At 44.1% G+C, this 26,951-nt stretch overlaps 1 protein-coding gene across 2 annotated transcripts in view; it reads right to left on the bottom strand.

The window, feature by feature from the left end:
- The window catches only part of PASD1 (PAS domain containing repressor 1), an 82,538-nt gene that overhangs the window by 20,881 nt on the left and 34,706 nt on the right, over window positions 1-26,951 (bottom strand). For both annotated transcript variants that reach the window (XM_007507339.3, XM_056809480.1), the window contains exons 9-14: window positions 20,896-21,014; window positions 18,360-18,442; window positions 13,034-13,140; window positions 7,275-7,422; window positions 4,557-4,641; window positions 1,181-1,307 (exon numbers count right to left, since the gene is read on the bottom strand). In XM_007507339.3, the coding sequence (XP_007507401.1) occupies window positions 1,181-1,307; window positions 4,557-4,641; window positions 7,275-7,422; window positions 13,034-13,140; window positions 18,360-18,442; window positions 20,896-21,014 (669 nt within the window). The remainder of the gene's footprint in view (window positions 1-1,180; window positions 1,308-4,556; window positions 4,642-7,274; window positions 7,423-13,033; window positions 13,141-18,359; window positions 18,443-20,895; window positions 21,015-26,951) is intronic.

The following is a 26,951-nucleotide window of genomic DNA, read 5'->3' on the forward strand; positions in this document are numbered from 1 at the left end:
GTCTTAGTTCTGCCACTAAATTGCTACGGGCCCTGGAGGAAACCAGTTGTCTTTTCTTGGCCTCAGTTTCCTCATCTGTAAAATGAGGTCCCTACCCACCTCACCAAGTTGGGAGGTTTAGATGATCTCCCAAGTGTGAACTCAAAGGTCCTCCAGCCATAGAAGAGCTGATGATTATGCTCTTTCATTAGTCCACACTATCCTGCTAACACCATTTTTGGTACTTTAAATCACAGAGAAAGGCAATTTCAGGCCTTGACAATTTAGCCTATGCTGAACAAGGCTTAACTTTCCACCTGGAACTTGTTCCATTTTTTTACTTAGAGCTACATTCAGAATATCCCATCCAGGGTCTTTTGTGAAGACCCACAGCTTTTGAGCAGTCAGGTAGCACAATGGAGAGAGCTCCAGGAGTCCAGAAGACTCAGTTTCTCAAGTTCAAATGGGGCTTACAGTCCCAAGATTCTGACATCAGCTGAACCTGGCTGCCCTTCCCTAACACATATAGCCACTAGAGATGGAGAGGTCCCAGGAGCAGAGGCCCATGGGATTTTCCATTTCCCTTCTCACATCTCCTCCCTAAAAGAGATCACACATTCCTTCTCGTACCTAATTATATTTAAGGCTTGCAAATTCTGTAAGTTCACTGGTTAGCAAACTCGAGAAGAGAAAAGTGATCCAACTCATCCAAAAGCACCAGTGCCCTAGGAGTTACACCTGCTGTGCCCCAGTGGAACTGGACAGGATTGGGCACAAAGATTTCCTCCCCACTGCCACTATTGCTGAAGCGATTGAATAAACTCTCTAGGTTCTCAGCAATGCTTCTGAAATAGCAAACAAATAAAGCAACCTGATATCAATGCCTAAAAACCAAACCAAACCTGCAGCCAGTTTCTCAAAGTGTACAATTAAACAAACAAAAGGACTTCCTACTCTTCCTCCAGAGAATGGTTAGAACTACTCGAAATCCATGTCAGATATAAGGGAAAGGGGGCAGCTGATAAAACCTTACATTTGCTAACTCTAACCACTGATAAAACAACTTTCGATGTGGGCTTGCTTCCCCAGCAATGACTCTACAAAGTTACTTTCCCTAAAGACTAGGAAATTCAGAAGAGACAGTCAAATAGAACAGCATTTTCTTGGGCGACACCATAAGTGCCATCCTTGCAATACATACGTGCTGAACTGGATGGCATCATGAGGGATGACCTGCAGGAGGCATGGGCTGATGAACCAGATGCTGCCTCTCTATTCATGTCTAGGCTGCTTCCACACTGGGAGATATCCATGAAACTGCTGGAATTCTATTTTTGTTGTTGTTGTTTAGGAGAGAGAGAGAAAACATGGTCCGACATTTTACTTTAGGGAAAAAACCCAACCCCCAAACTCAACAGAGCGGCCTACCCAAAGGGGGGCTCTTTAGCTCTTTCACACCTTGCACAAATAGTTCCCCAATCTTGGAAATTGCTGCTACCAATGGAGTGCCTACCATGAAACCATTCCTACTCACGCAGCTCCTGAAATGACTGAATGGCAAAGGGCAGAGATTATGGGCATTATAAACTCAAACAAGGATGGTACCACCAAGCCATTGACAATAATAACCAAGTGGTTAAAGTCTAAAGGTCCAACAAAAATCCTTTACAATGGGATCTGAGTAGGATACTCCAGCAGAAACAAAGGATGGCAATGAATTGTCCTACTGGATAGCCAGGACCCAAGCCCACAGGTTTAGAGGAGAGGATGAGAAGGAAGAGAGCAAGACTGGGGAAAAGTCCACCAAAGGACTGTTGCCTTGGATTAGTCCCATCCATTCACTCTCCCTGGCCAGGACAAGAAGGCTGGATTTATCACTTGGTGGCTTTTAGGCGGTGTGAACTAAATGCTTCTGTTCACAGAACAGATGCTTAAGAAATGGTTTCTAAACTGAGCAAACACATATGGATTTCAGATCACAGTAGAAGGATTTTAAACCAAGATCATTTAAGTCCAGGGGTTCTTCTCTTGATTTTTAACACTTTTTTTAACCCTCACCTTCTGTCTTAGAATCAATACTGTGTATTGGCTCCAAGGCAGAAGAGTGGTAAGGGCTAGGCAATGGAGGTTAAGTGACTTGCCCAGGGTCACACAGCTGGGAAGTGTCTGAGGCCAGATTTGAACCCAGGACCTCCCGTCTCTAGACCTGGCTCTCAATCTACTGAGGCACCCAGCTGCCCATATTTTTAATACTTTGATAAAAGTTTATCGGCATAATCCACTTCCTTTGTAATCTTCTGTATTTTCTTTAATGTGTTCCTGAAAAGGGGGAAATGGGCTTTTCCAGACTGATCTCTGATTTAAAATAAGGTAAAGAACCCCTGAGCTCAGGAAAGTTGTGGCCAGGAATGCCAGGCCCAAGCTTTCTCAACATTTCTTTATTCCTAGAATGTTTTAGCTCAGTGTATCAATCTCAAATAGAAATGAGGTTACTAATCTCTCCAGAAGGATCCCTGCAGGCCAGGCACATATTGACTTAGTTTGAAAATGTAATCTTATCTCTGCTTTATTGTGTTTTTATTTCTTTTGCTAACTATTTCCCAATTACATAATCTAGTTCAGACCTAACTGTGCTATGGCCTGCCTTCTGACACCTCTGTTTTAGCTCACCCTGACTTGGTAACAGTCATCTGAAACAGGGGAAAAGATGAAGCCTGCACAGAATGTCTCAAATTAGGGTTACATTTTCTCAACCTAAAGGTATCTGGATGGGCATGGACTTAGACAAGGAGGCACACATAGACCCAGATTAAACACAAGGCCCACGGACATCAAGGGGTAAAGAGAGACCTATGGGAAATGTGTCTGAGTACTGTCCTACTGTCATAGGATAAGCTCTCTGAGGTCAAGCGCCAAGTCTTATCCAAACATTCCAGTCCCTTCCCCGCACAGAAGCTTAATGACCACTTGCTGAATTGTCATTAAAAATAGCTGTCCTTATATGAAAAATGCTCTCTCTCTACCTCCAGACAAAGAACTGACGGAGTCTGAATGCAGACCGAAGCTGCCTTCTTCTACTTGATTGTTCTTGGTTTGTTTGGTTTCTTGGTCTGTGCTTTTTTTCTTTTGCAACACGGCTAATACCGAAATATGTTTTGCATGACTGTACATGCATAAGTTATATCATACCGCTTGCCTTCTCAAGGAGAGGAAGAGAATTTGGAACTCGGAATTTTAAAAACAGTTAAAATGTTTTTGTTTGCATGTAACTGAAGAATAAATAAAAAGAAATAGATTGGGGGAAATAGCCATCCTCTTGAGGAGCTCGAAGGCATCTAGCCCCAGTCATCACGTACTAAGATCCCACCTGACTTGAGGAGCCCGAGAGACAAGTGGGTAACAATTCTCCTACTTCTCAGAAGAATGTTAGCCAACAAATTCCATTCTATAGAGCTTTGCATTGAAGGAAAGGACCTAGTTTCTACCGATTTTTACTACATTGAACTCAAGAAATTTGATGAGTCTACATGGGCCTAAATAACAAGTAAAAGAAATGAATTTATGAGGAAGAAATCCTTATAAAGAAATCCTAGGACATATTCTAGGTTTAATGAAGCATTAGGCTACTTAAGGGGCTAGTCTGAAATAATTGGGAGTGTCTACACGGATCCTCTCCTCATAATGCTTGGAGCTGAGAAAGTCTTCCTTATTGGAGGAAAATCCTCTTTGGATGCCCCTCCCAGAAGCCACTGTGGACTGCAGCATGGTGATGCTACTTACACAAAGACTCTGAGTAAGGCAGCTTGCATCAAGAGAGGAAGGTTGGGAATGTGGAAACCATCAAAGAGACATAAGGAAAAATAGTCCTTTTGTCCCGCAATCCCAACAGACGCCCAACAGCATCCTCTGACCAAAAATCATTTATTAAGTACCTACTGTATACCTAGGCACTCTGCTAAGCACTGGGGGTACAAGCTACAGAAGTGAGACCATCCCTGCCCTCAAGGAACCTACATGCTCTTAGAGGGCAATGCCGTGTTCACAGATAATCAAACACAAGATATATACAAAATCAACACAGTTATTTTGGAGAAGCACATTGACAACTAAGGGAATGAGGAAAATCGTAGGCTTCAGCTCATAAAGAAGTCAGTCCGTATGAGACTGCTACTCTTATTGTACCAAATAACGTTAAAAGCGATCTCTACGTCTCTCCCTAGTTGCTGGGCCTAAGCGCCATCACCATCAAGCCTGCCACTACTACCAATCTTTCTAGCACCTATCTGTGGGTAAAATAATGTGTCCTTATCTTGCTCTGTTGGGGACAAAGAAGGGTTCATTGAGTTGGCACTAGCACTTCCAGGAGATGTCTTGAAAGTGGCAGCCATTTGGGAATCTAACTCCATCAACTCCATTTATTTCATTAAATGTCCTCAGTTTGAATCCCTAAGTCATCAGACTTAGTTTGGTACACAGGGGCTTGGAGCTGAGATCTGGAATGGCCAATCACCCCCAAAACAAGAAAGAGTATGAAATTGTATCCCAGGAAAAGTCTTTGTGGCTTTCCATCTACGTACCTTAAAGGGTGCAACGGCCATTTCTGATACTGATGGCTCTTCCAGCCCAAGGTCCTGTCTTCTTTTGGCCTCAATCTGTGCATGACTAAACAGAAAGAGATAGTCAGCTTCCCTCAGTGGCACTTTAGAGCTTAATCCTTATTCCCAGATGCAGTCAAAGCAATCTGATGCTAAGAGATAGCATTTATGTAATGGATTCACATCCCATACATTATCTCCTATGAGCCTCACAACAACTATGGGAGATAGGTACTATAGGTGTTATCTTCCCTAGTTTCTAGAGAAGGAAATGAAAGTGACTTGGTCACTCAGCTGGTGGGCCAGCATCAGGGGCAGTGTCTGAATAGGGATGGGCACAGAAGGGATTACAAAGAACATGGCTATGTGGCCAAGAATCATCACAGCCAGGGACTCTGCCATTTTTAGGTGGTTTAGATGACTACACAGCCCATTGAATGACACTCCTACACAACACACAGGGAAAACTACACAGGTAACTAGACTCCTCATAGCCTCCCTGCTCAACCAAGACTGGGTTTCATCTGGCTCTCTCTCTCTCTCTCTCTCTCTCTCTCTCTCTCTCTCTCTCTCTCTCTCTCTCTCTCTTCTTTTTTTCTTCTTCTCTCTCTGTCATCTTTTTCTTCTCTGTCTCTCTCTTCTTCTTCTCTCTCTCATCTTTTTCTTCTCTCTCTGTCTCTCTCTCTCTCCTTTTCTTCTTCTTCTCTCTGTCTCTCTGTCATCTTTTTCTTCTCTCTCTTTCTCTGTCTCTCTCTTCTTTTTCTTTTTCTTCTTCTTCTCCTCTCTCTCTCTCCCTCCCTTCTCTAGGACCTGTAGGTTCTTTTGAAAATTAACAAAAATATTGTCTCTCTATCTATCTGTCTCTGTCTCTGTAGTTCTCTTATAACATCATCAGCCCTATAGTGCAGGGGTTGGTCCAGGGATGCCAGATTCCAGGCTGAGCAATCTCTGCTTTTCTAAGCCACCAACAGCCAGCCTTGGATGGGGCCAGAGGCTGGTACCCTCATTAGGGCTAATGACAGCAGCTGCTGTTGTCTGCCCACTGCCTCCCTGATTGTGGTACCAGATGGCATGCGGGTGAACTCTCCATTACTTAATCTTTAAAAGTACAATGACTTGGGCCCAAATTTGATTTGTTTTTACTTGAAGTCTAAAGATTCTCCCTTCTTTGGTACATTAGCAATTCCTTTTCATCGCCTCAGAATGAGAATCCCCCAGGCTGGAGTAGGACTCTAGCCTCATCTTCATGGCAGACAGTTTATTTCCCACTAGTCCCTGGCTCATTCAAGCAATATTTATTGTTTTAGAGTTGTTCGGAGGGGAGCGATGTTAGCATAAACACAAGTTTACTAACAGAGAAGGTATCACTGCAGCAATGCATTTCCATGCTAGAGGAGTTTCTGGAGAATATCAGAGAGCAAAACTGTCTGGTTTCCAAGGATGGGAATCTATACTTCAGGGACTGCCAGGACACACATGAAAAATAAGACCACAAATGAGCAAGCTAGCAGTGCAGTGACATATGTGAGTCCCCTGATGGAGACAGAAGCCAAGAAATGAAATGGGAGGGACTTGCTCATTCAAAAAGGGAAGGACAAAGGAAATGCTCCATTCTCTATTTCAGTATCTCTGAATTTGTGCATTTCTGATTTCAGAAATGTGCACAGTCTGAATATACCTCCATATGTAAACATGGAGATGTGGGCCATTTACAAAGAATGTCGGGTTTTAGTGGTAAGTCTTTACTTGGCATTAAAGCCTCCAGTCGATTTAATCAATTTTCTGGATACTGTCTCTAAATGTCAACCAACTCAATTAGATTCCATTTCTTACTGACCTGGAGATTTGATTGCATGTTTCAACATCATGTAAACATAACTTTAGATGGCATTAATCCCTAATAGACCCTCTCATATGAACTGTAAAAACCACAAGATAGTTTGCACATAGGTATCTGTACATGCCAATGGCTGCTTTTTTGTTTTGTTTTGTTGTTTTAAACCCTCACCTTCCGTCTTGGAGTCAATACTGTGTATTAGATCCAAGGCAGAAGACTGGTAAGGGCTAGGCAATGGGGGTAAGTGACTTGCCCAGGGTCACACAACTGGGAAGTGTCTGAGGCCAGATTTGAAACTAGGACCTCCCATCTCTAGGCCTGGCTCTCAATCCACTGAGCTACCCAGCTGCCCCCTGGCTGCTGCTTTTGTAACGAGATTATCAGTTGTTTGACAGAAGTGACCAGTCGATTCAGTCGGAAAGCTGGCACCAATGTACAGATCCAAAGATATCCTTAGCCTAAGGCTGCCGACCCATTGAAACGAACTGCTTTCAGTCCAAAAAACCAGGAAAACTTTCAGATTTCTCTTTGGGCCTAGTAACCCCCTCCCCAATATCGAAACCATCTGAAGGAAAGAGACAATGGCTGTGATTAATGCCTCCACACGACATTGTTGTTCACACCAATGGAGCATTAACAGCTGCGGCCATGGTTGACTTGCATTCCAATGACCTGGACAGTAAGAAGTGAAAGCCAAGTATGACATGCCAATTTTCCAAGTTCTTCCATGAATTAGTTTTACAGTTTAAGCCCTACAGATGGTAAAATATTTACCTTCTAGCCAAAAGGGAAAAGTGAATAGACAAACACAGAGGTTACGGGTTGTTTTTTTCCTTTTGAAAGCATTAAGTAAAATTTCCTACCTCACTACAGTGTGTGTGCAAACAATGAATTCAGGCTTGGAATTCCACTGGTGATAAGTGATATAATATTGAGTCTGCAACCAAATCCACTGCTGGCCTTTGGTCAGGAACCGATAGTAACAGGACTTTCCTTTTCCAAACTGCATCACTTGATTTGGGGAAAAAAGAGAGAAAGAGACAGAGAGATCATAAGATTGCACATCTGAATCGAGTTCCTGATGGTCCACAAATACCGTATACACTTCTCATTGTAACCTGGAATTGTACCCATCTCCCATCCTAGATTTAGAACCTTGGATATAACCTAATAAAACCTGATTAGTCTACAAAGAGGGAAACTGAGGCCCAGAGAGGGGATGTGGCTTCCCCCAAGGCAATACACGGAGGAGATGACTAGAGAGATTCAGACCCAAGTGCTTTGAGGACTCAAACCCCATTATTGTTGCTTTTTTTGTCACATAATATTATATCTTGGGCTGAGGTTGAAAATGCACTTTGCTATTCATTAGGAGAGTCCCTAAGAGTGTTAAATTACTTTAATGTAAGGTTGTTTGGGAACTGTAAATATCAAAAGACGTCAATGAAGCATTATCCTTTCTTACGTCAATAGAATACATATCTCGGTGTTTTGAGCATTTATTTGTGGCACAGTGCAGAGACCAAAGGGAGCAGAAATATCATCCTGGAGGCCTTTCCTTGCTTACCCTGTGGCTGAGATGAGCTAATTTGCAGCACGGACAGACAAGAGTCCTCCTCACTGTCTACTACCGATGTCAAGTTGTGGCAAAAGCCAAAAGTAGCTCATTTACTTTATTTTTTTTTAACCTTTACCCTCTGCCTTAGAATCAATACTATGTATTGGCTCTAAGGAAGAAGAGTGGTAAGGGCTAGGCAATGTGGGTCAAGTGACTTGCCCAGGGTCACACAGCCAGGAAGTTTCTGAGGTCAAATTTGAACCTGGGACCTCCCGTCTCTAGGCCTGGCTCTCACTCCACTGAGCTACCCAGCAGCCCCCAAAAGGAGCTCATTTTCAAGTAAAGCATCCCAAAGCAAAGCAGTCCCTGGATTATCCAACCTTCCACTGCTGCCACCACCACACACAGAGATGCTCAAAGTCACCTGGGACTGGTAAATTGAACAGTAAGCTTTCCCACTGGCAGATGAATTCACCAAGCTGGAGGAAGGGCCTTGAAAACCATCACTTCTTCTTCCATTCAGGACTGCATCTCAAAGACTCATATAATGGCAAATCTCAGCAGGAGCTAACAGATGATATATTTCAAAATACTCATTTAATAGGAAGACAAACTGAGGCTCAAAGGGGCCTGTAGCTTGCCCAAAGTTACCTAATAAGTGAACAATGCAATTGGCACTAGAAGCTAGGTTTCCTCTCATGCCCGTTTTCTTCTGTGCTAGGATTTTGGGAGTCCATCTTTCTAAAGGTCTCCAAATTCATAATTAACCAGATTCCCCAAAGTGTGTTTTCCATGGAATTTTTATCCAAAATGTCCTTTGAATTTCTTACCCTCCAACTATGTCCATGGTTTTCTTCAAGATCCATTTCAAGCCCTGAGAAAGTCTTTCTTTATTAACCTCATCTAATTGTGATCACTTTTTTACACTCTCTTACCTTCACATATGTACGTATGTATGGGTGCACACACATGTGTATATATACATACATGCACTCATACACATATGTACACGTGCACACACAGTCAAGTTCTGGCTTTAGGTGATGAGGATCATTCTTCTACATAGTCTGTCTAATGTGATTTTGCCTACAAACATGGGGAAGAGAGAGAAGGGAAGCAGGGAGTTGGTACATGGTTCAAAGACACCTAAGGGCCAGGGAGAGAGGAGCAAGGGTGGGAGGAGGAATCCTGGGGCTGGGGCCAGCCACCGGAGGGCCTGGTCAAAGGAAGAAGAAAAAGAGAGGGGCAGAGCCGTGGGGACCGGACGTGGAAAAAGACGAGAGAAGACGGACAATGTGGAGTGGCAGTACCTGAGCAGACAGACGGAAGTCAGACTTGCTGGTGGGTGAGTGGAGGCAGAGCGCAAGCCAAGCCTCCAGTCAGGCTGGGTGGCCTTCTCTCCCCATCCCCATTCTTCTGCTTTCCCTTCAAGCAGTTTTTTAGCTTATTTTTGTTGGGGGGAGGCCGGAGTGCCCAGCAGAGGGGCAGGACAATCCTGTACAGTCAAGGTAACGCAGGTGTTTGGGGGAACATGGACTTCTTTCAGGATTCCTTAGTGTAGTTGAATTTGCAGAATGTAAAGCAAGAACTGGCTATGTTGAATTATCTTCCTGTGGTATTCTGTCCCTCCCCACCTTATTCCAGTTCCTATCAGTGACCTGCTTAGAGTGTAGAAAAAGCCTCCTAACAGGTCCTCAGGGCTCACGTCTAATCTTCTGTATGCACAGATCTGGCCAGGCCATTATTTCGTTCCAATCTCCAGTAGCTCCCTATTACCAATCTCATTCAATTCAAACTCTTCATCCTGGCATTCAAGGACTTCCACAATGTGGTGCCACCCAATTTTTCCAGTCTGATCCTCTCACCTTCTCTCCACTCTATGCCCCCCTCCAAGTTGGACTGACTCCCTTCTCTCCTTCCAACGCACTCTCATCTCCCTTGCTTCCCTCTGCCCCTTGGCACTCACTGTTCCCAAGGCCTGAATGCTCTCCTGCTTCCTTTTGTGTGGTGAGTGGTTATTTTATGACTACAGCTTTATTCTTATCTCAACCCCCTCCTGTATTATAAGTGCCACGACGGCAGGACCAGTCATCTCGAATTCTTTATCTTGCATGAGAAGCGCTCAGGAAATCGCCCCTGAATGGCCAGGCTGTCTGCTGGCATTCCCTTTCATCAGGGTGCTCTCATTACTTCTGGCAGCCATGTTTAGAAGCCATGCTCTTTTCCCTTAGGAGCTTCCCCCCAAGGCAGATGGGCAATAAGGGGTGGAAGTGCCACTAATAGAGGTGCTTCACAATCACTTTTCATTACTGCATGATGCTTTCAGACATCAAAGGCCCACCTGAGAAAGCAGAGGCCCGAGGCCGAGGCTTCTGGGCGGCCCACCCGGACAGTTGCATGTTACTAAACATAGGGAGCCCTCCCTCCTTGTAGCTAGTTTAGCTGGCGACAAGACTTTGAGAAGCCATTAGAGAGGAGCAGGCCCCTTGGAACTCTAAATTTGTTCCCCTCCAGCTGGGCACTTCCAGATTGTCTTGGTCGCAACCATATAATGGGAGCTCTTGTAGATTTCTTTTGCCGTTGAAACACTATTTCTCCCAATAACATGCGAAAACAATTTTTACCTTGCAGTTTCACATTTTTTGAGTGCCAAATTCTCTCCCTCCCCAAGATGGCGAGCAATTTGATATCAATTATTATTACCTGTACAATCATTTTCTGTGCTTTTTTTTAACCCCTCACCTTCCATCTAGGAGTCAATACTATGTATTGGCTCCAAGGCAAAAGACTGGTAAGGGCTAGGCAATGGGGGTCAAGTGACTTGCCAGGGTCACACAGCTAGGAAGTGGCTTGAGGCCAGATTTAAACTTAGGACCTCCCGTCTCTAGGACTGGTTCTCAATCCACTGAGCCACCCAGCTGCCCCCATTTTCTGTGCTTTTAAACATGATTTTAGTCACCCCTCGTGTATCCCGAATGCCCCAAATCTCTACAGAACCAGTTGGAAGAAAAAAGGAAGGCAGTTTTCCCTGCCCTGGTTGGCCATTAAAGCCCTAGCAATTGGGGAGTGTCCTTCTTTGACAAGGCTGGCTTTGTTTGCCAAGATCTTGTGTTCAAGGCCCTGGTACAGCCCCTTCTGTGTTCACTACAATAGAATGGCAGTCTTATGAATGGAGGGTGAGGAGCCCAGAACTTCCCACCAATTTGCTACCACCAGACACTCCTTCACCATCCCAAGTCCCCAGGCCACCTTCCATTGGGAAACTCTACTGGCAGGTTGATGGAATCGTTAAATTACAAAGTTGGAAAGACCCTAAGAGTCATCGAGGCCAACCTAATGGCCCTGGTTTGACAAGCAATCCTGAGTTTTTCTTAATAGCACATTTTTCTGGGAAGCTTCTCATACCCATGGTGGGAGAAGGAAAGGGAATGGACCTGTGATTTCACTGCTTTGGGAGACTGATAGATGAGGAAAATTCCCTCTATTAAGATGGATCATCAGTTTAACTAGCACAGAAAGGTAAAGGATTCGCCCAAGGTCACACAGTCAGGGTGTGTCTAAAGTGGGCCACCAATCTAGGTCTTCCTGGCCCTGAGGCTGGCTCCTGAAACCTGATGCTATGCTGCTTCTCCTGTCCATAGCGGTAACTTCTAAAATGAATTAATCCGCCTAAAATCAATAAAACGCAAACATAAAAATGCGAAGCTCATAGTGTCAATAGCACAAGCAGGAAAAATTCGAGGTTAATTTTTCCTTCCTTCATGAGCACCGAAGCCTACTGTACCTCCAGGGCTCCAGTCAAGATTCACATTAATGGAGCCCGGCCCCTCTGAACTTGGCAACATTCTGACTGAGCAGAATTCTTTCAAGTCTACATTTTCCACTAACAGATGCACAAGAAATCCTATTTATTTCAATCTCATCATTCACAGAACAGACCTTTCCTTTGGCCTTCTAGAAAATTCCAGCTTCCTTAAATTTCCTTTTGGCCTCGACAATAAATTTTACTATTGGAAAAGTCTGTGTGTGCAAAATATATCATTTGATTCAGACATTCTGAATTATGGGAATATGACAATGGCCAGTCCCCCGCTGCCTCGGAGCCAATGCTTTCTTGGTTTTGTTATCCAAGAGTTGATCCTGGCATGACTAGAAGGAAAGTCCTAGCAACATGGTGGTTGTTTTTGCTGTAGAGGACCCGCCCCCTTGGTAGAAATGGCTACGGGCAGAACTGGAAAGAGAATCCTTTCGGTAAGAACAGGCCCTTCTCTCCACCATGACTTTTCCATTGTCTGGGCACCCTCTTGAGCGCCATCATCTCTAGCCCCACTACCTTGGCCCATTGAGGAAAGTCCTTTGGGGACTGCTAGAATCAATTTATCAAGTCACTGAAAGCTACTTCTCCCCCCACCCATGCCTCCAGCTGTGAAGACCTATTGTGATTGCTTTTCAAAGCCATCTTCCAGGAGCCCTGCCTGACATTTGTATAACTGGATCTGCAATACAAAGTGCAGCGCAAAGGATGTTACATATTATAATGTAAACATTGACAAAAGAGAAAATGTCGAGTTTAAATGATTTTGATGCCACGGCCCCTTTTCTCATTATCTGACAGGAAAGTGAATCTTATCGCTTGGCTGATAAAGAAAGCTCCAGCCCCATCTGGAACAGCCTGTCATCAGTTCAAGTGGGACAGATACTCGGATCCCTTGGTGCCCCCATTTCCAGCACTGGGGGGAAGTAGCGGGGTCGCACCACCTCTCCAGAGATGAAAACAAATGGAAATAACCCCCAAACCCCGAAGTACCAAAACCTAAAGAGACAAATACCAAAACCCCACCAACCCCAAATTTAAAAAGAAATATTGGGGGGAAAAACAAAGCAACCCCCCAGCCCAAAGGACCATCTCAATGAATATACCAACAAACGATGCTCAGTGATAATGATGATCCAACAAAGACATTCAGCGCATCATCAAGAGTTTTGTGAAAAGAACATGTGAAGAAAAAAGAACCAAAAGACCCTAAAGTACTTCCTTTACAGGCTAGGAAGATGGGAACTTACCTTGTTTGTGGCACCTGGCAAGAGACTCCAAGTCATCAGCATGGTAATAGTCATAGCCTGATGTTCCCAGCACCTCAAAGGGTAGGTAACCTATGATGGGAGGGGCCCTAATGCCAAAGAGGAAGAAAACAAGTCAATATATAACCCAGGTTGCTATGAAATTACAGTACAGTCCTGGCCAATCAAAGATAAATATTTCAAGCCTCAACCTTCCCTCAAAGACGGTCCCTGGCAATGGCCTCTTCCAAATGGTACGTAAAGCAAACAAAAAGGTTCCTTTAGATTCCAGTTAGTGTTGCATGGTTTACTCCCACTGGAGATGTGGAGACCAAATTCGGTTGGAAGGTGAGTCACTAATTGAACACATTTGGCCCATTGCCTGAAGAAGCTGCTAACGCTAAAGACATTCATTATGCAGAATTTATTTCCAGACTACACAATACTCCAGCATGGATTGGTAGCAAATATCTGTCACCCAAGGAGAAACACATTCATTAGAAGCACGAAGACACTGAAATCAACATTGTATGTCTAAACATATGGGCAATTCTGATCTGAGGCTGGCTTGTAATCTCCCAAAGTTCAATGGGTAACTCCATTACAAGGTAGTGTTTGGTTGGCGGAAGGATAGGGATGATGCTTTCCAGACAACATCAAGAAATGGCCAATATCTTGGGTTCCCTTTAGCCTCTGAGTCCTTAGGCCATCCGGGCCTTTGTAGTGTCCCTGCTGCAGCCGAACTTTCCTAGGGGGGCTGTCTTTTTCAAACTGGCTGTGAGCCTCTTGGGAGCAGGCACTAGCAATTGTTCTACCCATATAGCACAGGGCTTGGCACATAGTAGCAGGCACTTAATAAATGCTTTTTTGTTCTTTCAAGAAGGGGGTTCAAATGTGAATTTGAAAAACTTATCTAATGTCATATAAAGTTTCTTCCAGTATTAGATGGCCTAAAGTCTAGATTCAAACCTTTGAATATAGTTTCTCAGAGAGCATTTTGGGCCCAGTTGTTGTTGTTGTTGTTTAAAAAACCCTCACCTTCCATCTTAGAATTGATATTGTGTATTGGTTCCAAGGTAGAAGAGTGGACAGGGCTGAGCAATGGGGGTGAAGAGACTTGCCCAGGGTCACACAGCTGGGAAGTTTCTGAGGTCAGATTGGAACCCAGGTCTGGGCCTGGCTCTCAATCCACTGAGCCACCCAGCTGCCCCCTGTCATTTTTTAAAGTTAACTATTTTCTGATCAAATTTCCTATTTCATAAGCATCCACTGGTCTGAGGCATTTTCAAGTAATCCAAGTGTTTCTAGTGGAACTGAAAATGGCCCTGAGTGCTGGCTAGCTGGCTACAGGTCCTAGGAACACCCAGCAAATATGGAAGAGAGATTAGTCAAGTCTGGCTGCCCAAAGCAGGACGCTGATCCCTTGGTCAGACTAGGCTGACCTTAGGGTCCATGAACAGTGGACGTCAATCCCAAAGGCCAAAGCTAAAGGCAAACAGAAAAACCTTCTTGAAAAGGACGGCCAATGGTGCAGAGCACGGAATTCATTTGAAATTTGCTTTTCTGATATCTTAGTATTATTTTCAAGTTCAACCAGCCACATGAGCTTGGGGAAATCTAGGAATTTCTTTTCATGTGCCCAGAAGGCAAAACCAAAGAGCAACAAACGGATGGCCGGGTCCAAGTGAATACTGGCTCTACCCGTTACTCCTTGTGTGACCTTAGACACAGTGTCTCTCCTGGTTTCCTCTGCTTAGTTTCCAAAATTACAGTGAGGCAGATTTCAACTTGAATGTGAGGAAGAACTTTCTAACACTTAAAGCAATATTTCAAAAATGGAGCTGTCTCCCATGGTAGGTAGTAAGCGTCTCATTGTTGGAGGTCATCCAACGGTGGCTAGACATTGAGACTGAAGCACTTTGCCTGACATTGGGAGCCCTTGGAGCCTCTCTGGCTGGATGGGTCCATCAGAGGGAAAGACTGAAATGTAGCGATGATACAATCGCATTGCCTTTCTTCCTCAAAGTTATTACTGTCAACGTCATGCTCTCTCATATAACAGAGATAGCATCTCCTTCGGCATCATCCTAGCTCATAAACCTATGGTACTGCTGTCTGCTGTGCCGTTTCCTCACAACCGTCTTGCAGGAGGGGATAATGCAGGAGTTATGGATCCAAGTTTACAGATAGGGAAACCAAGGACCAGAGCCAGATCAAGGGACCTCCTCCCTCCCAGCTCATCTGTCTTTCCACCATAACATGCTGCCCTGAATGTTTTTCTTAAAACAAAACATCATTCAAATACTATTACTAGAAGCAATTCCTTATGCTAGGAATGGATAATTCTATCCAAAATTTTCCAATGAAAGCTGACAAGAGGAATGTAATTTAATACAGAACCAAGTCATTATTGGTGAAGTTTCAAAATGGAGAATAAAATGCAGGAATTGCCCAAGAAGTCTATGTAAACAGAAAAAAAGGGGGGGGAGGGAAGAAAACCAAAGTCGCATTCAGTATAGGAGTAAAAGGAAGAAAGAAAAAGTCACGAATATCAGTGGAGTGGGTATGAGTCAAGTGCCCAGGTAACAGGCAGAAGTGTTCATGTGGGAAATCCAGAAATCATGTAGGAGTGCTCTGAGGAAGCCATCGCTTTTGGCTGGGGGAAATCTAATATGGGAAGGCTTCCTGGAGGAGGTAACATGGGAGAGGTAGTAGACCGGGAGGGCAGGCAGGAGTGGTTTGGGCAAAGGTAAGAGGGGTGGAAGAGGGCATGGTGAGATAGGAGAATGACAATTAAATCAGTGTGATGAGAATGTAAACTATGCATAGTGGACTCTTTTGGGAAGTTAAAGCTAGCAAAGGAGGTGGGGCCCTGATTGTGGAGGGCCCTGAATGCTAGGTGAAGGAATCCACATTTAATCCTACAGGAAAGAGGGAGGCTCTGGAAGTTTGTGAACAGGGAAGTGATCCAAGCAAACCTGAGCCAGAGGAAGATAATTCAGAGAGCTGGGTTAAAAGATGGCCTGGAACAAGGGGATTCCTCAACTCGGGATCCACAAACAAATCTGGAGTTCTACTTCAAGTGATCGGTGAACTTGAGTGGAAACTGTATCTTGATAACCACAATCCTCTGTGTTTTAGGATACACATTTGAACCCATAATTCTGAGACGGAACCCATAAGGCTTCCCCACAAAAACAGATCTGAGTTCATCCCTCTGCCATGCTTGTAGCATGCTCACAGGCCTACCAGCTGGGCCCAAGTGTGACACTAGCCAGAAAAGAACCCCGGGCCTAGAGAGGGAAGAGCACAGAGGCAGAGTGACCAGTGGCAATAGACCACGGGAGGTCGTAGGACCTGAACAAGGCTGGGAGCTATGGGAATGGAGAGGGGACTGAGCTACTGAAGAGATGGCCTCTCCCCAAAGCAGGTGCCTCTATCTTAGAGGTCGGGGGCATGAAGCGCCAACACCCTGTTACACTTGCATGACCCTATAACATGGCTTTACATATGTTATCTCACTTGAACCTCCCAACAACCCTGCAAGGAATAGAATAATAACAGCAGCAATAATTATAACGCTGAAGGCATAACACCTACTATGTGCCAGGCACTGTGCAAAGTCATGTGCTTTACAGGTCTTATCTAATGACATCCTCATAACAATCCTGGGAGGTAGGTCATCACCATCATTATCACCAGTTTACAATTGGTGGTTAAGTGACTTGTTTGGGACTGCACATCCAGAAAGTATCTGAGGCTATACTTGAACTCAGGACTTCCTGATTCCGGGGCTCTATGCGCTATACCACGTAACTGTATTAACCCTATTTTACAGACCACAGAACTGTATTAACCCTATTTTATAGACCACAGAACTGTATTAACCCTGTTTTACAGATGAGAAAACTGAGGTTCAGAGAGGGTAAGTGACCTGCCCAGGATCACACAACTAGTAAGTGATAGAGGTAGGATTTGAACCCAGGGCTTCCTAACTCCAAATGGAGCATCATTTCCATTATTCCATACACTTAAGGGAGAAAAATTGACAGAGATTCAATATGGAATTCCCGAGACAATAAGCTAACGTTGGCAATAATTGATTAAACTCTCCTGGTGGCACCTTAGCATTAACGGTATGACCAGGTCATTTCTGTGCCAGGAGGATTTGCCTGCTTAACCGAGTGAACTTCAAAGTGATAACTCACCTGAGGCTGGCTTCTGCACATAAGACAAACATGGTAGCCGGTGTTTGTTTTTAGCAAACATGAGCAATTTCATGATGAAACCATTCAGTATTACAACAGAGCTTTTCTATCCAAACACACAAGAGACAAGCGATTTCCTAGAGATTTCCTCAGAGAAGAAGCAATTTCACAAAGACCTCCATTAAGAAACCTTTCTTTCTCCTAATTAATAATATGGAGAATTTCAAGGGAGCGACTCTGCCCATGGAGTTCCCTTTCCCTCTGTTCGACTCGATTTATTAAAATTGAAATATCATTTAAAACTACCCACAAAATGTTCACTGTTTACTTGTACTTTCAACTTTCTCTTTCTTTTTAATATTGCCTCAGCTTTATCTTTATCAAGATCAAATAAAGAGTAAGCCAGCCCTTGCTGGGTGAAATATGTATTCCCTTATCTCGAATTTCACTCAATTCAGACACTTGTATTTACTTTCTTTTTTTTCCTTCAAGAAAATCCAAGTCTCCCTTCTGCAGTGACTTAGAGAATGATGAACCGTACAAGCCTGATTCTTGACCACTGATTTTGGCCAAGTCTCTCCCCCTGCACAGGGACCTTCCAAGTTTGGGCCTTGGGGTTCGACCGGCCGGACGCTAAAACCCCGACCAACTTCCATGTTCCATGGGGCCATAAGGACTCTGGTTAGGAAGGTGAGGCAGATTTTTCAGCATCTCATTTCTATGTGATTTCTAGGGGGGAAATCAACTTTTTTTACATAAAAGAAACTATTTGTTCCTCAAAATATACTTATGTCAAAAAGCCAATTTCTCAGGGGCAGCTGGGTGGCTCAGTGAATCAAGATTGAGGCCCAGAGATGGGAGGTCCTGGGTTCAAATACTTCCTAGCTGGGTGACCCCCATTGCCTAGCCCTTACCACTCTTCTGCCTTGGAACCAATACACAAGAGGGAAGGGTTAAAAAAAAAGATATATACAGCCTCAGACACTTTTCAGCTGTGTGACCCTGGACAAGTCACTTAACCCCCATTGCCCAGCCCTTACCACTCTCATGCCTTAGGACCAATACACAGTACTGATTCTAAGATGGAACATGAGGGTTTATAAAAAAAGCCAATTTCTCACCTATGGTCCAAGTACAAGAACTTCCACTCCAGACTATGTCTTGAGGTAAACTCTTCACCAGGTTCTTCCACGGGGCAAACTTCCTGTAGAACAGTTAATTTATATTGATAATGTGACAGATTATAACAATGATTATAATCGTAATTATTACATGTATATCGTGCTTCACAGTTTAAAAAAACCTTCCCTTTGATGCCCCCCCTTCTGGGCTTCACAACAGCCCTTGGGACAGAGGTAGAACATGAACTTGAAGAGAAAAAACCTGAATTCAAATCCTACCTCTTCCACTTCCCAGTTGTGCGACTTTGGACAAGTCACTTCACTTTTGTGTCACAATAACTGAAAAATGAGGGCACTAGAAGCCTTGGCCTCTAAGGCTCCTCTCCTAATATGAGGGAACTGTGGCCCAGGGCCACACAGCAAGTAAGGGAGATTTCCCATGGGACAAGACCTTTGAGTTAACTAGTCTTAGTCTGTCATTTTAAAAAGGAGGAAACTGAGGCCCAGAGGAATTAAGTGAAGGGAAAGAGAGAAGGAGCAGCCAGGGCTCTTGGGGTCAGACTGCTCAGTGTAATCCAATGGAAAGGCACTGGGCATGCCCCCTTACCTCGGGGACCCACTTTCCTCATCTGTAAAATGAACGAGTTGAATTAGACAACTCCCAAGGTCCCTTCCAGCTCTAAATTCTAATATATTCATATAGACTTTTAAAAGTCTCCAGATATGCAAGTTCCTCACTCAAGCATGGCCACCACTCAGTGAAATGGCTGGGAACCCAAATCCAATCTGATTTCTCATTTGGCACTGGGCCTTTTGCCACCTCCTGCTGTTCATGAGAGAAAACTCCCTTGGAGTCAATTTTTGCATCTGCTCTTTACCTCTCCGAGCCTCCATTTCCCTACCTGTAACAAGAGGGCAATAATCCCCGCCACAGCTATCTCATAGGATTGCTGAGCAGATTACATGGGATATGTGTGAAAGGGCTTTGAAGACTAACCACAAACTGGTTGTTTTGATTTTTTTCTTCTAAAATAATGGGAGGTAACATGATATAATAGATAAAGTCAATCTTGGAGTCCAGAAGACCTGAGTTCATGTCCTGCCTCTGACACATTCTGGCTATATGATTCTAGCTAAGTCACCAAACCTTTCAATGCTCTAGTCCAGTGATGGCAAACCTTTTAGAGACCAAGTGCCCAAACTGCAACCTTCACAACACATGTGAGTCACTCCTACCCCCACCTTACCCCAGAAAGGGGAGGAAGTGCTCCCATTGGGTTGCTAGGTGGAAGGGTAGGGCATGTGAGAAATGTCCTCAGGGGAACATGGAGAGGGAGAAGGGAATAGCCCCCTCCAGCATGCTCCAGCACACTTGTAGTAGGTTCACCAACATGACTCTAGGTGATACAGGAAGCTAGATGGCTCACTGGAGAGAGTAATAGACCTGGAGTCAGGAGGTCCTGGGTTCAAATCTGACCTCAGCCACTTCCTAGCTGTGTGACCCTGGGCAAGTTACTCAAATCCTAACTGTCTATCCCTTACTGCTCTTCTTGGAACCAATACTTAATATTGATTCTAAGACAGAAGGTAAGGGTTTTCTTTTTTTAATTGAAAACTTTTAATTAATTAATTTAGAATATTTTTCCATGGTTACATGAATCATGTTCTTTCCCTCCCCTTCTCTCACCCCTTCCCATAGCCAATGAGCAATTTTACTGGGTTGTACATGTGTCATTGATTAAGGCCTATTTCCATGTTGTTGATGTTTACACTAGGATGTTCATTTAGAGTCTATATCCCCAATCATATCCCTTTGATCCATGTGATCAAGTAGTTGTTTTTCTTCTGTGTTTCTGCTCCCACGGTTCTTTTTTGAAAAAAATTTTTTTGAAAAATTTATGTAATTAATTTAGAAATTTTCTCCATGGTCACATGATTCTTGTTCTTTCTCTCCCCCCCCCTCCCATAGCTGATGGACAATTCCACTGGGTTTACATGTGTCATTGATCAAGCCCTATTTCCATAGTATTGATAATTGCACCAGGGTAATTGTTTAGAGTCTCCATCTAGGGTTTTTTTTTAAATGCTCCAGGTGACTCTCTAAGATTAGAAGTTACTCCATTAAGGGAATGGAAGACATTTATATAGGACTTACTATGTGCTGGGCACTGGACTAAGTGCTTCACACATCTCCTGCTAAGTGGGCAAATCCTTCCGTAATCATTGCCTGCCTCTAAACTTTGTTGAAACTTCCCCTAGCCTGGGAGCACAGTGCAGGAAGAGAGCATTCCTCCTCCTTCCTTCGTGGACCAGAACCATTCCAGGAGCTTCCCATCACAGAGGTTTCACCTGGTACTTTTTCTCTGCCCCAAACAGACTTGAAACCACTCCCCAAGGGCAGGCCCCAAAGCCATCCAATGTTTTCCCTCCCACCTGAATATCCAGCAAAGTAGAGAAAGAGGAAAGGGCCGGTGGGTTGGTCCTCCCCCAAACCTTCAAGTCTCCACACCTGACTGGCCAAGGAGAGGTAGCTCACCTTTAGTAGCTGAGGGGTGTTGAGGCGAACTGTTGCCACCAGACAAAGAGGATCATCTGCGGGGGATGCGAACGTCTTGGAAATCACAACCTTAAAGTCACTGCTGGATGGTATAGGCACTGAAGAAAGCAAAGACACATAGAGCTCTTAATGAGAGGCCGTCTTTCCCCAAAGTGGGCCCACTGGTCTGATGCAAAGGCAGTGCCCTAGTACCAACGGCTACTTGGCTTCTCATCTTTAATCTGCACAGCAACTCAGAACGCCAGGCTCTTTCTTTGCCCCCTGATACCTAATTTAGGCTTATCGGCCTTCTCTGGGAGACTTTGCGTTACTGCCCGTGTTCTTGACCTGTTGATGGATGGCAGGCCGACAGGCCAGTCAGCCCCAGGATCTACGGCTTTTCAGCCCCTGTAAAAGACATATGTCTTCCCCCAGAGGCAGATGCAGCTGTGTAAATGTCTAGCTATCTAGGGGTGTCAAGCTATGATTTTTAGAAGCAAGAGAATAAGGCATCGAGTGAGATTACACTTTAATTTCCAAAACAGCACGTCAGCCAACCCCCTCTGTGGCTTTTACAATCTTTGCAGCTTCCAAGAGCCCCACTGTAATTGTTCTCATTCCTTTCAGTTATTCCTTTTTCATTCTTGTAATGAAAAGAGTCTAGGCAGGTGGAGGTTCATGATGCCTGGAGGTGTACTTCGCTGGAGAGTTTATTTGATTTTTACATTTTTATGCTGACCTTCAGTGGTGAAAATCTTTCCAGTCAGGTGACTACTTGCAGTACTAATGAGAGAAATGAACTTTGGAAGCCTGCTTCGTTGTTGGATGCTCGGAATCACCTACAAAAATGTTTTCTGAAGTGCAAACCACTAGGTTTTAGTCATTATGAATACGACCCTCAGTTTCCAAAATCTGCTGTTTGAGATTGGCCTGATGCAGATACCAAAGGCACCTGGGCTACCATCGTATTTCAGTGGGGCGGGATGGAGGGAGCAAAAAGCGGAGATTTATAAAGTACCTACTATGTGCAGGTAGGGAAGGCTGGACAGGTGAAAACTAGCAAGGCCCTAATGCTCCAGATACAGGCACAAAAGTTAGTCACACCAGGTACCGGGAGCAAGGATGCACGGTCAAAAGTGATAAAGGTAAAAGGGAAGAGTGGAGACAAAGTGCTCTAGGAAAACATTTCGTAAAAGAATCAGAAAGAAACAGAGAGATGGTGTCAAGAGGGGCAGGAAGAGAAGGAGAGAGGAGAACCAGCTCTTTCCTGTGGAGGGGGAATATCAGGGAAGGTTTCCTTGAGATGACCCCAGACCTGGTCCTGAATATGTTCCAGACAGAGGGGATGGCCTTCTCACAGTTACAGGAGTAGGGAAGAGCAGGAGGAAATGGAGAAGCACCTAGGAGTTCCATGAGCCTGGAATGGGGAACACCCAAAGGAGAATAGACTGAAATGAAACTCGAGAGGCAAGCTGGAACCAGACTGTGGAGTACCTTGGGTTACCGCGTTAAGGAATTTACATTTTATCCTATAAGTGATCGAAAACTGCATGGGTTAGGGGACTTGGAGTCAGATAATCTAGAAACAAAACAACTCTAGTCCTTGGTTTCCTTATCTGAAAAAATGAAGGGGCTGAGATAAGTGAGCTCAATGTTATGCGTGGCTGGAAAAAAGATTGTAAAGGCGAGATAAAGTCATATTTCTGTATCAAGAGGTTACTTCAACAGTTTTAGGAAGGATGCATTGGAGAGGGAAGAGACTGGGGTCAGGATAGTCAGAAGGAGACTGTTACAAAAGTGTAGGTGAGATCCGGTGAGGGTGATAGAGAGTGAAGCGGGCAGAGGATCTCAGTAGGGGGATGCTAGCAGAAGTGAGGAGGAGAGGATGGGCTTGGGCCTGGAGGCAAACAAAAGTAAAGAAAATCCAAGATGTCTCCCAGGTTTTGAGGATGGTGGTCCCATCAATGGAAACAGAAAAATTGGGAAGTAGGACAGGTTTTAGGGAGGTGTTAAGTATGAGGGGCCGGTGGGACAGACAGGCATCTAGGCAGAGATGTCTAACAGGAAATGGAGATGTGAGACTGAAACGAAGAGGAGAGGCCGGGGATACACATGCCTAGAAAATGGGCTTAGGAGATTCGGGAGTTATCTTTTAGAAGTGGCAACAAGGCATGAGAATGAAGGAGATCAGCAGGAAATGGAGTGTAGACAGAAAAGAAGAGGCCCGGAGCTCTGGAGAACACTTACATTTAGGAAATCCGAGAAGGAATATTAACCAGTAAAGGAGATCAAAGAGGAGTCAGACAGGCCACGGTGTGCCAGAGCCACGAGAGGCTACTGTGAAATTGTTCCTAGGAGCTGACCAGCTAAACTTTGAGGGTGAGCATTAACACCTCAGAAATGGGCAAATGCCACATGTCAGAGTTTATCTATTGTCCGGTTCATTATTTGGGCTTGAGGAAATGACAGTTGCACAGATTCAACATCAAGGTGTGTGGTGTGTTCATTTGCAGAGAGACACCCCTGCAGATGGGTTAAGTAGGAAGCCAAAATGCAGAATAACAAGAGGAAAAAACAATTGTCAAAATGATGAAAATCAGTCCGCAAGCCTGGATTTGAATCCTACACTGAATCCAATGTCCTAATGTTGTTAAGAAAAGTCAACCCAAGGGATGAGATGTTCTCAAGAACAAGGTTCTAAAAGCACAAGCACAAATAATTCATGGGAGATGAAAGGCCAGCTGGCTACTTGTTGACTAGATTGAAGAAAGGATCCTTGGGGACATACAAGTCCTGCTGGTCAACCTTGGAGGAAAGGCTTTCCCAACTTGGAATTTCTTTGATTGTTTGATACTCAACTCCTGTCCTGCCTAGGTGGTGTCTTCCTAATGAGTCGAGATGAGATAACATATGTAAAGCACTCTGGATAGAGTGCTAAGCCCAGAGTCAAGAAGACTCATCTTTGTGAGCTCTAATCCGGCCTCTCTGACACTTCCCAGCTGTGTGATCCTGGGCAAGTCATTCAGCCTCAGTTTCCTCATCTGTAAAATGAGCTCAAGAAGGAAATGGTAAACCACTCTGGTATATTTGCTAAGGAAACCCAAATGGGGTCACAAAGTCAAGCATGACTGTAAAATGACTGAACAATAACAAAGCTTTTAAGGATCAATATACATGTGAGTTGTTACTCTTGGTGCTGTTATTAGGAGAAGAGGAGATGGTCAGGTCGCATCTAAGTATCCTCTACAAGTTCAAGTTCTTGGCCCTTCAAGCAAAAACTGGGTGAAAGCTTGAGTATGTTGTTGAAGGAACTATTTTTTCAGGCTCTTCATCTTAGAGATTCCGTGACCCTTGGCTCTGTACCTCAGTAGATGTGTGAGCTTGGACAAGTCACTTTATTTTCCCTCTGTGAGTTTCAGTTTTCTCCTATGCCAAATGAGAAAACTGATCTAGATCTGGGGTTCTGAACCTGGGTTCCATGGAGTTGGGATTTTTTTCAAAATAGTTTGATAACAGCATTTCAAAATAAGTGGTTTCCTTTACAATCCTATCTATTATGTTGTGTGCATTTAAAAAAATATGATTCAGAGGAGGAATCAAGAGGCTTCCTAGACTGTCAAATGGTCCAGGACACAATAAAGGTGAAAGAAAGAACCCTTGGTTTAGAGAACATAGAGGTCCTTCCCGTTACCGGCTCTAATTTTCTAATTCAGCATCGTAAGTGCTAAGAGAGGTGAGATAATTGAAAAGGATAAGGCAGCTAACCGTGTTATAGGAAGGTAAAAGAGAATTAGAACTGAGAAATAAGAATTGGATCTGACAATTAAGCCAAATTACACAGACACTGGAAAAGCCATTTCAAGTGTTTTGACCAACAAACCAGGATGCAAGAGGCCAAATAGGGCAGGAGGAAGTAGAGGCAGCAAGTGTGGAGAAAAGGTCAGAAAATAGCCAGCTTTCTGCAATTTCCTCCCCAACTAGGAGTCTCCTCTCACGTGCGCTCGCTTTCCACAGGGATTAATTCCAAATGGGGCTCTCTTGAGAAGGCTTTCTTAACTAATCACCCCATGTTCACATCTTGTCTTATCACTCCCACAGACACTCTGTTTATCCTATCCTAAGTAGAATACTCCTCTCCTGCCTCCTCCTATCAAAGAGGAGACTCTGGGCTCTACAAAGCAGTGCCATTAGAGTGAAAATGTTGGGGGAGGAACTGCCAAAGTGAAAAGGCCTTAAGGAGGGACCGAGTGATGCCATCAGTGGCTGGGGACAACCTGGCTGAGAACAGAGATGTGGAACCAGGTTGGCAACGGAGTGAGGACTTTTCCAGGCGTAGCAACTCAGGAAGGCCATCTAGAAAGGCATGGAAGGACCACCCAAACTTTGAAGTAATAAGAACTCCCATTGATACAGTGACTTAGAGTTCCCCAAGTACTCTCTCCACAACAATCCTATAAATTCAACAGTGCACGTATCGCTGGTACCATTTTCCAAATGAAGAAACTGAGGCATGAAGAGATGAAGTGATTTGCTCAGGGCCATAGAAGTCCTAAGTATCTTAAGGGTGAACTGATGCAACTTCTTTAGAAAGCAATGTGAAATACAATAAAAGTTACCAAAGCACCCATACATTTGGACCCAGCTGTCTCATTCCTGGGTTTATACCCGAGGGAGTTAAGAAGAGGAAGAAAGGAAGCATCCTTCTATTAAAAAGGCATTCATCACAACCCTGTTCATTATAGAACAAAACTGGAAACAGATTATGTGCTTAATGACTAGGAAATAGCTAGATAAACTGTGGTACATGAATGCAGTGGGATATTACTAGGCCATAAAGAATGGCAAACACGGAGATGACAGAGAAAAACTGAAAGCCTTATACAAAGTGATACAGGGCGCAAACAGAAGAACCAAAAGAACAAAAATAGTGACAATGTATAGGAAAGTAACATCACAGAGCAGCAAAATTCCCAGTTAGGGGGCAGCTGGGTGGCTCAATGGATTGAGAGCCAGGCCTAGAGATGGGAGGTTCTAGGTTCGAATATGACCTCAGACACTTCCCATCTGTGTGACCCTGGGCAAGCCACTTCACCCCCATTGCCTAGCCCTTACCGCTCTTCTGCCTTGGAGCCAAAAACACAAGATTGATTTTAAGATGGAAGATAAGAGGGGTCAGCTGGGTAGCTCAGTGGATTGAGAACCAGGCCTAGAGACAGGAGGTCCTAGGTTCAAATCTGGCCTCAGACACTTCCCAGCTGTGTGACCCTGGGCAAGTCACTTGACCCCTACTGCCTAGCCCTTACCACTCTTCTGCCTTGGAGCCAATACACAGTATTAACTCCAAAAAGGAAGGTAAGGGTTTAAAAAAAAAAGATGGAAGATAAGAGGTTAAAAAATTCCCAGTTAGTCTAATGATCAATGCAGGCTCTCCCTTGTAAAGTGAGTGCCCATGGGAGTTGGATGTGTGTGTGTGTGTGTGTGTGTGTGTGTGTGTGTGTGTGTGTCTATATATATATATATATATATATATATATATATATATATATATATATATATATGTAAAAAAAGTGGAGAATAATTAAATGCTACACTGGGTTTTCTTGGCTATAAGAAGAGTGAGAGATAAGCAAATGGGGAAATCCACATAGATTAACCATAGGCTCTTTGGGGGCTAAGTAAGATCTGAGAATGGATCAGAAGATTGGGATCAAAACAAGGGGAGAGAGAGGAGAAGAGTAAGATATTTAAGGCAGAGGGAACAGCATGAACCAAACGAAGAAATCAAAAATCAAAAATAAAAGCCATCATAACCATCCTGGAGTCGGTGGAGTGGGGGGATGCCCAGGCTGAAGATAACAAAGAGCCCAACATGCGACTGGTCACGTAAATGGCATTTGCCCTGCCTGATCTGACTCCTCCCTCAATAGGAACAAATCGAAGAGATTGGAGAAGCCTCGATATGGGTGCTAGGAGAGAAATGAGCTTGGGAAATGAATCTAAGCTAGACTAAAAGTGCAGTCAGTCGAATTATGCTTGGAGAATGTTTTTTAAAGGAT

This window comes from Monodelphis domestica, chromosome X (genome assembly GCF_027887165.1).
Source record: "Monodelphis domestica isolate mMonDom1 chromosome X, mMonDom1.pri, whole genome shotgun sequence".
Taxonomy (NCBI): Eukaryota; Metazoa; Chordata; class Mammalia; order Didelphimorphia; family Didelphidae; genus Monodelphis; species Monodelphis domestica.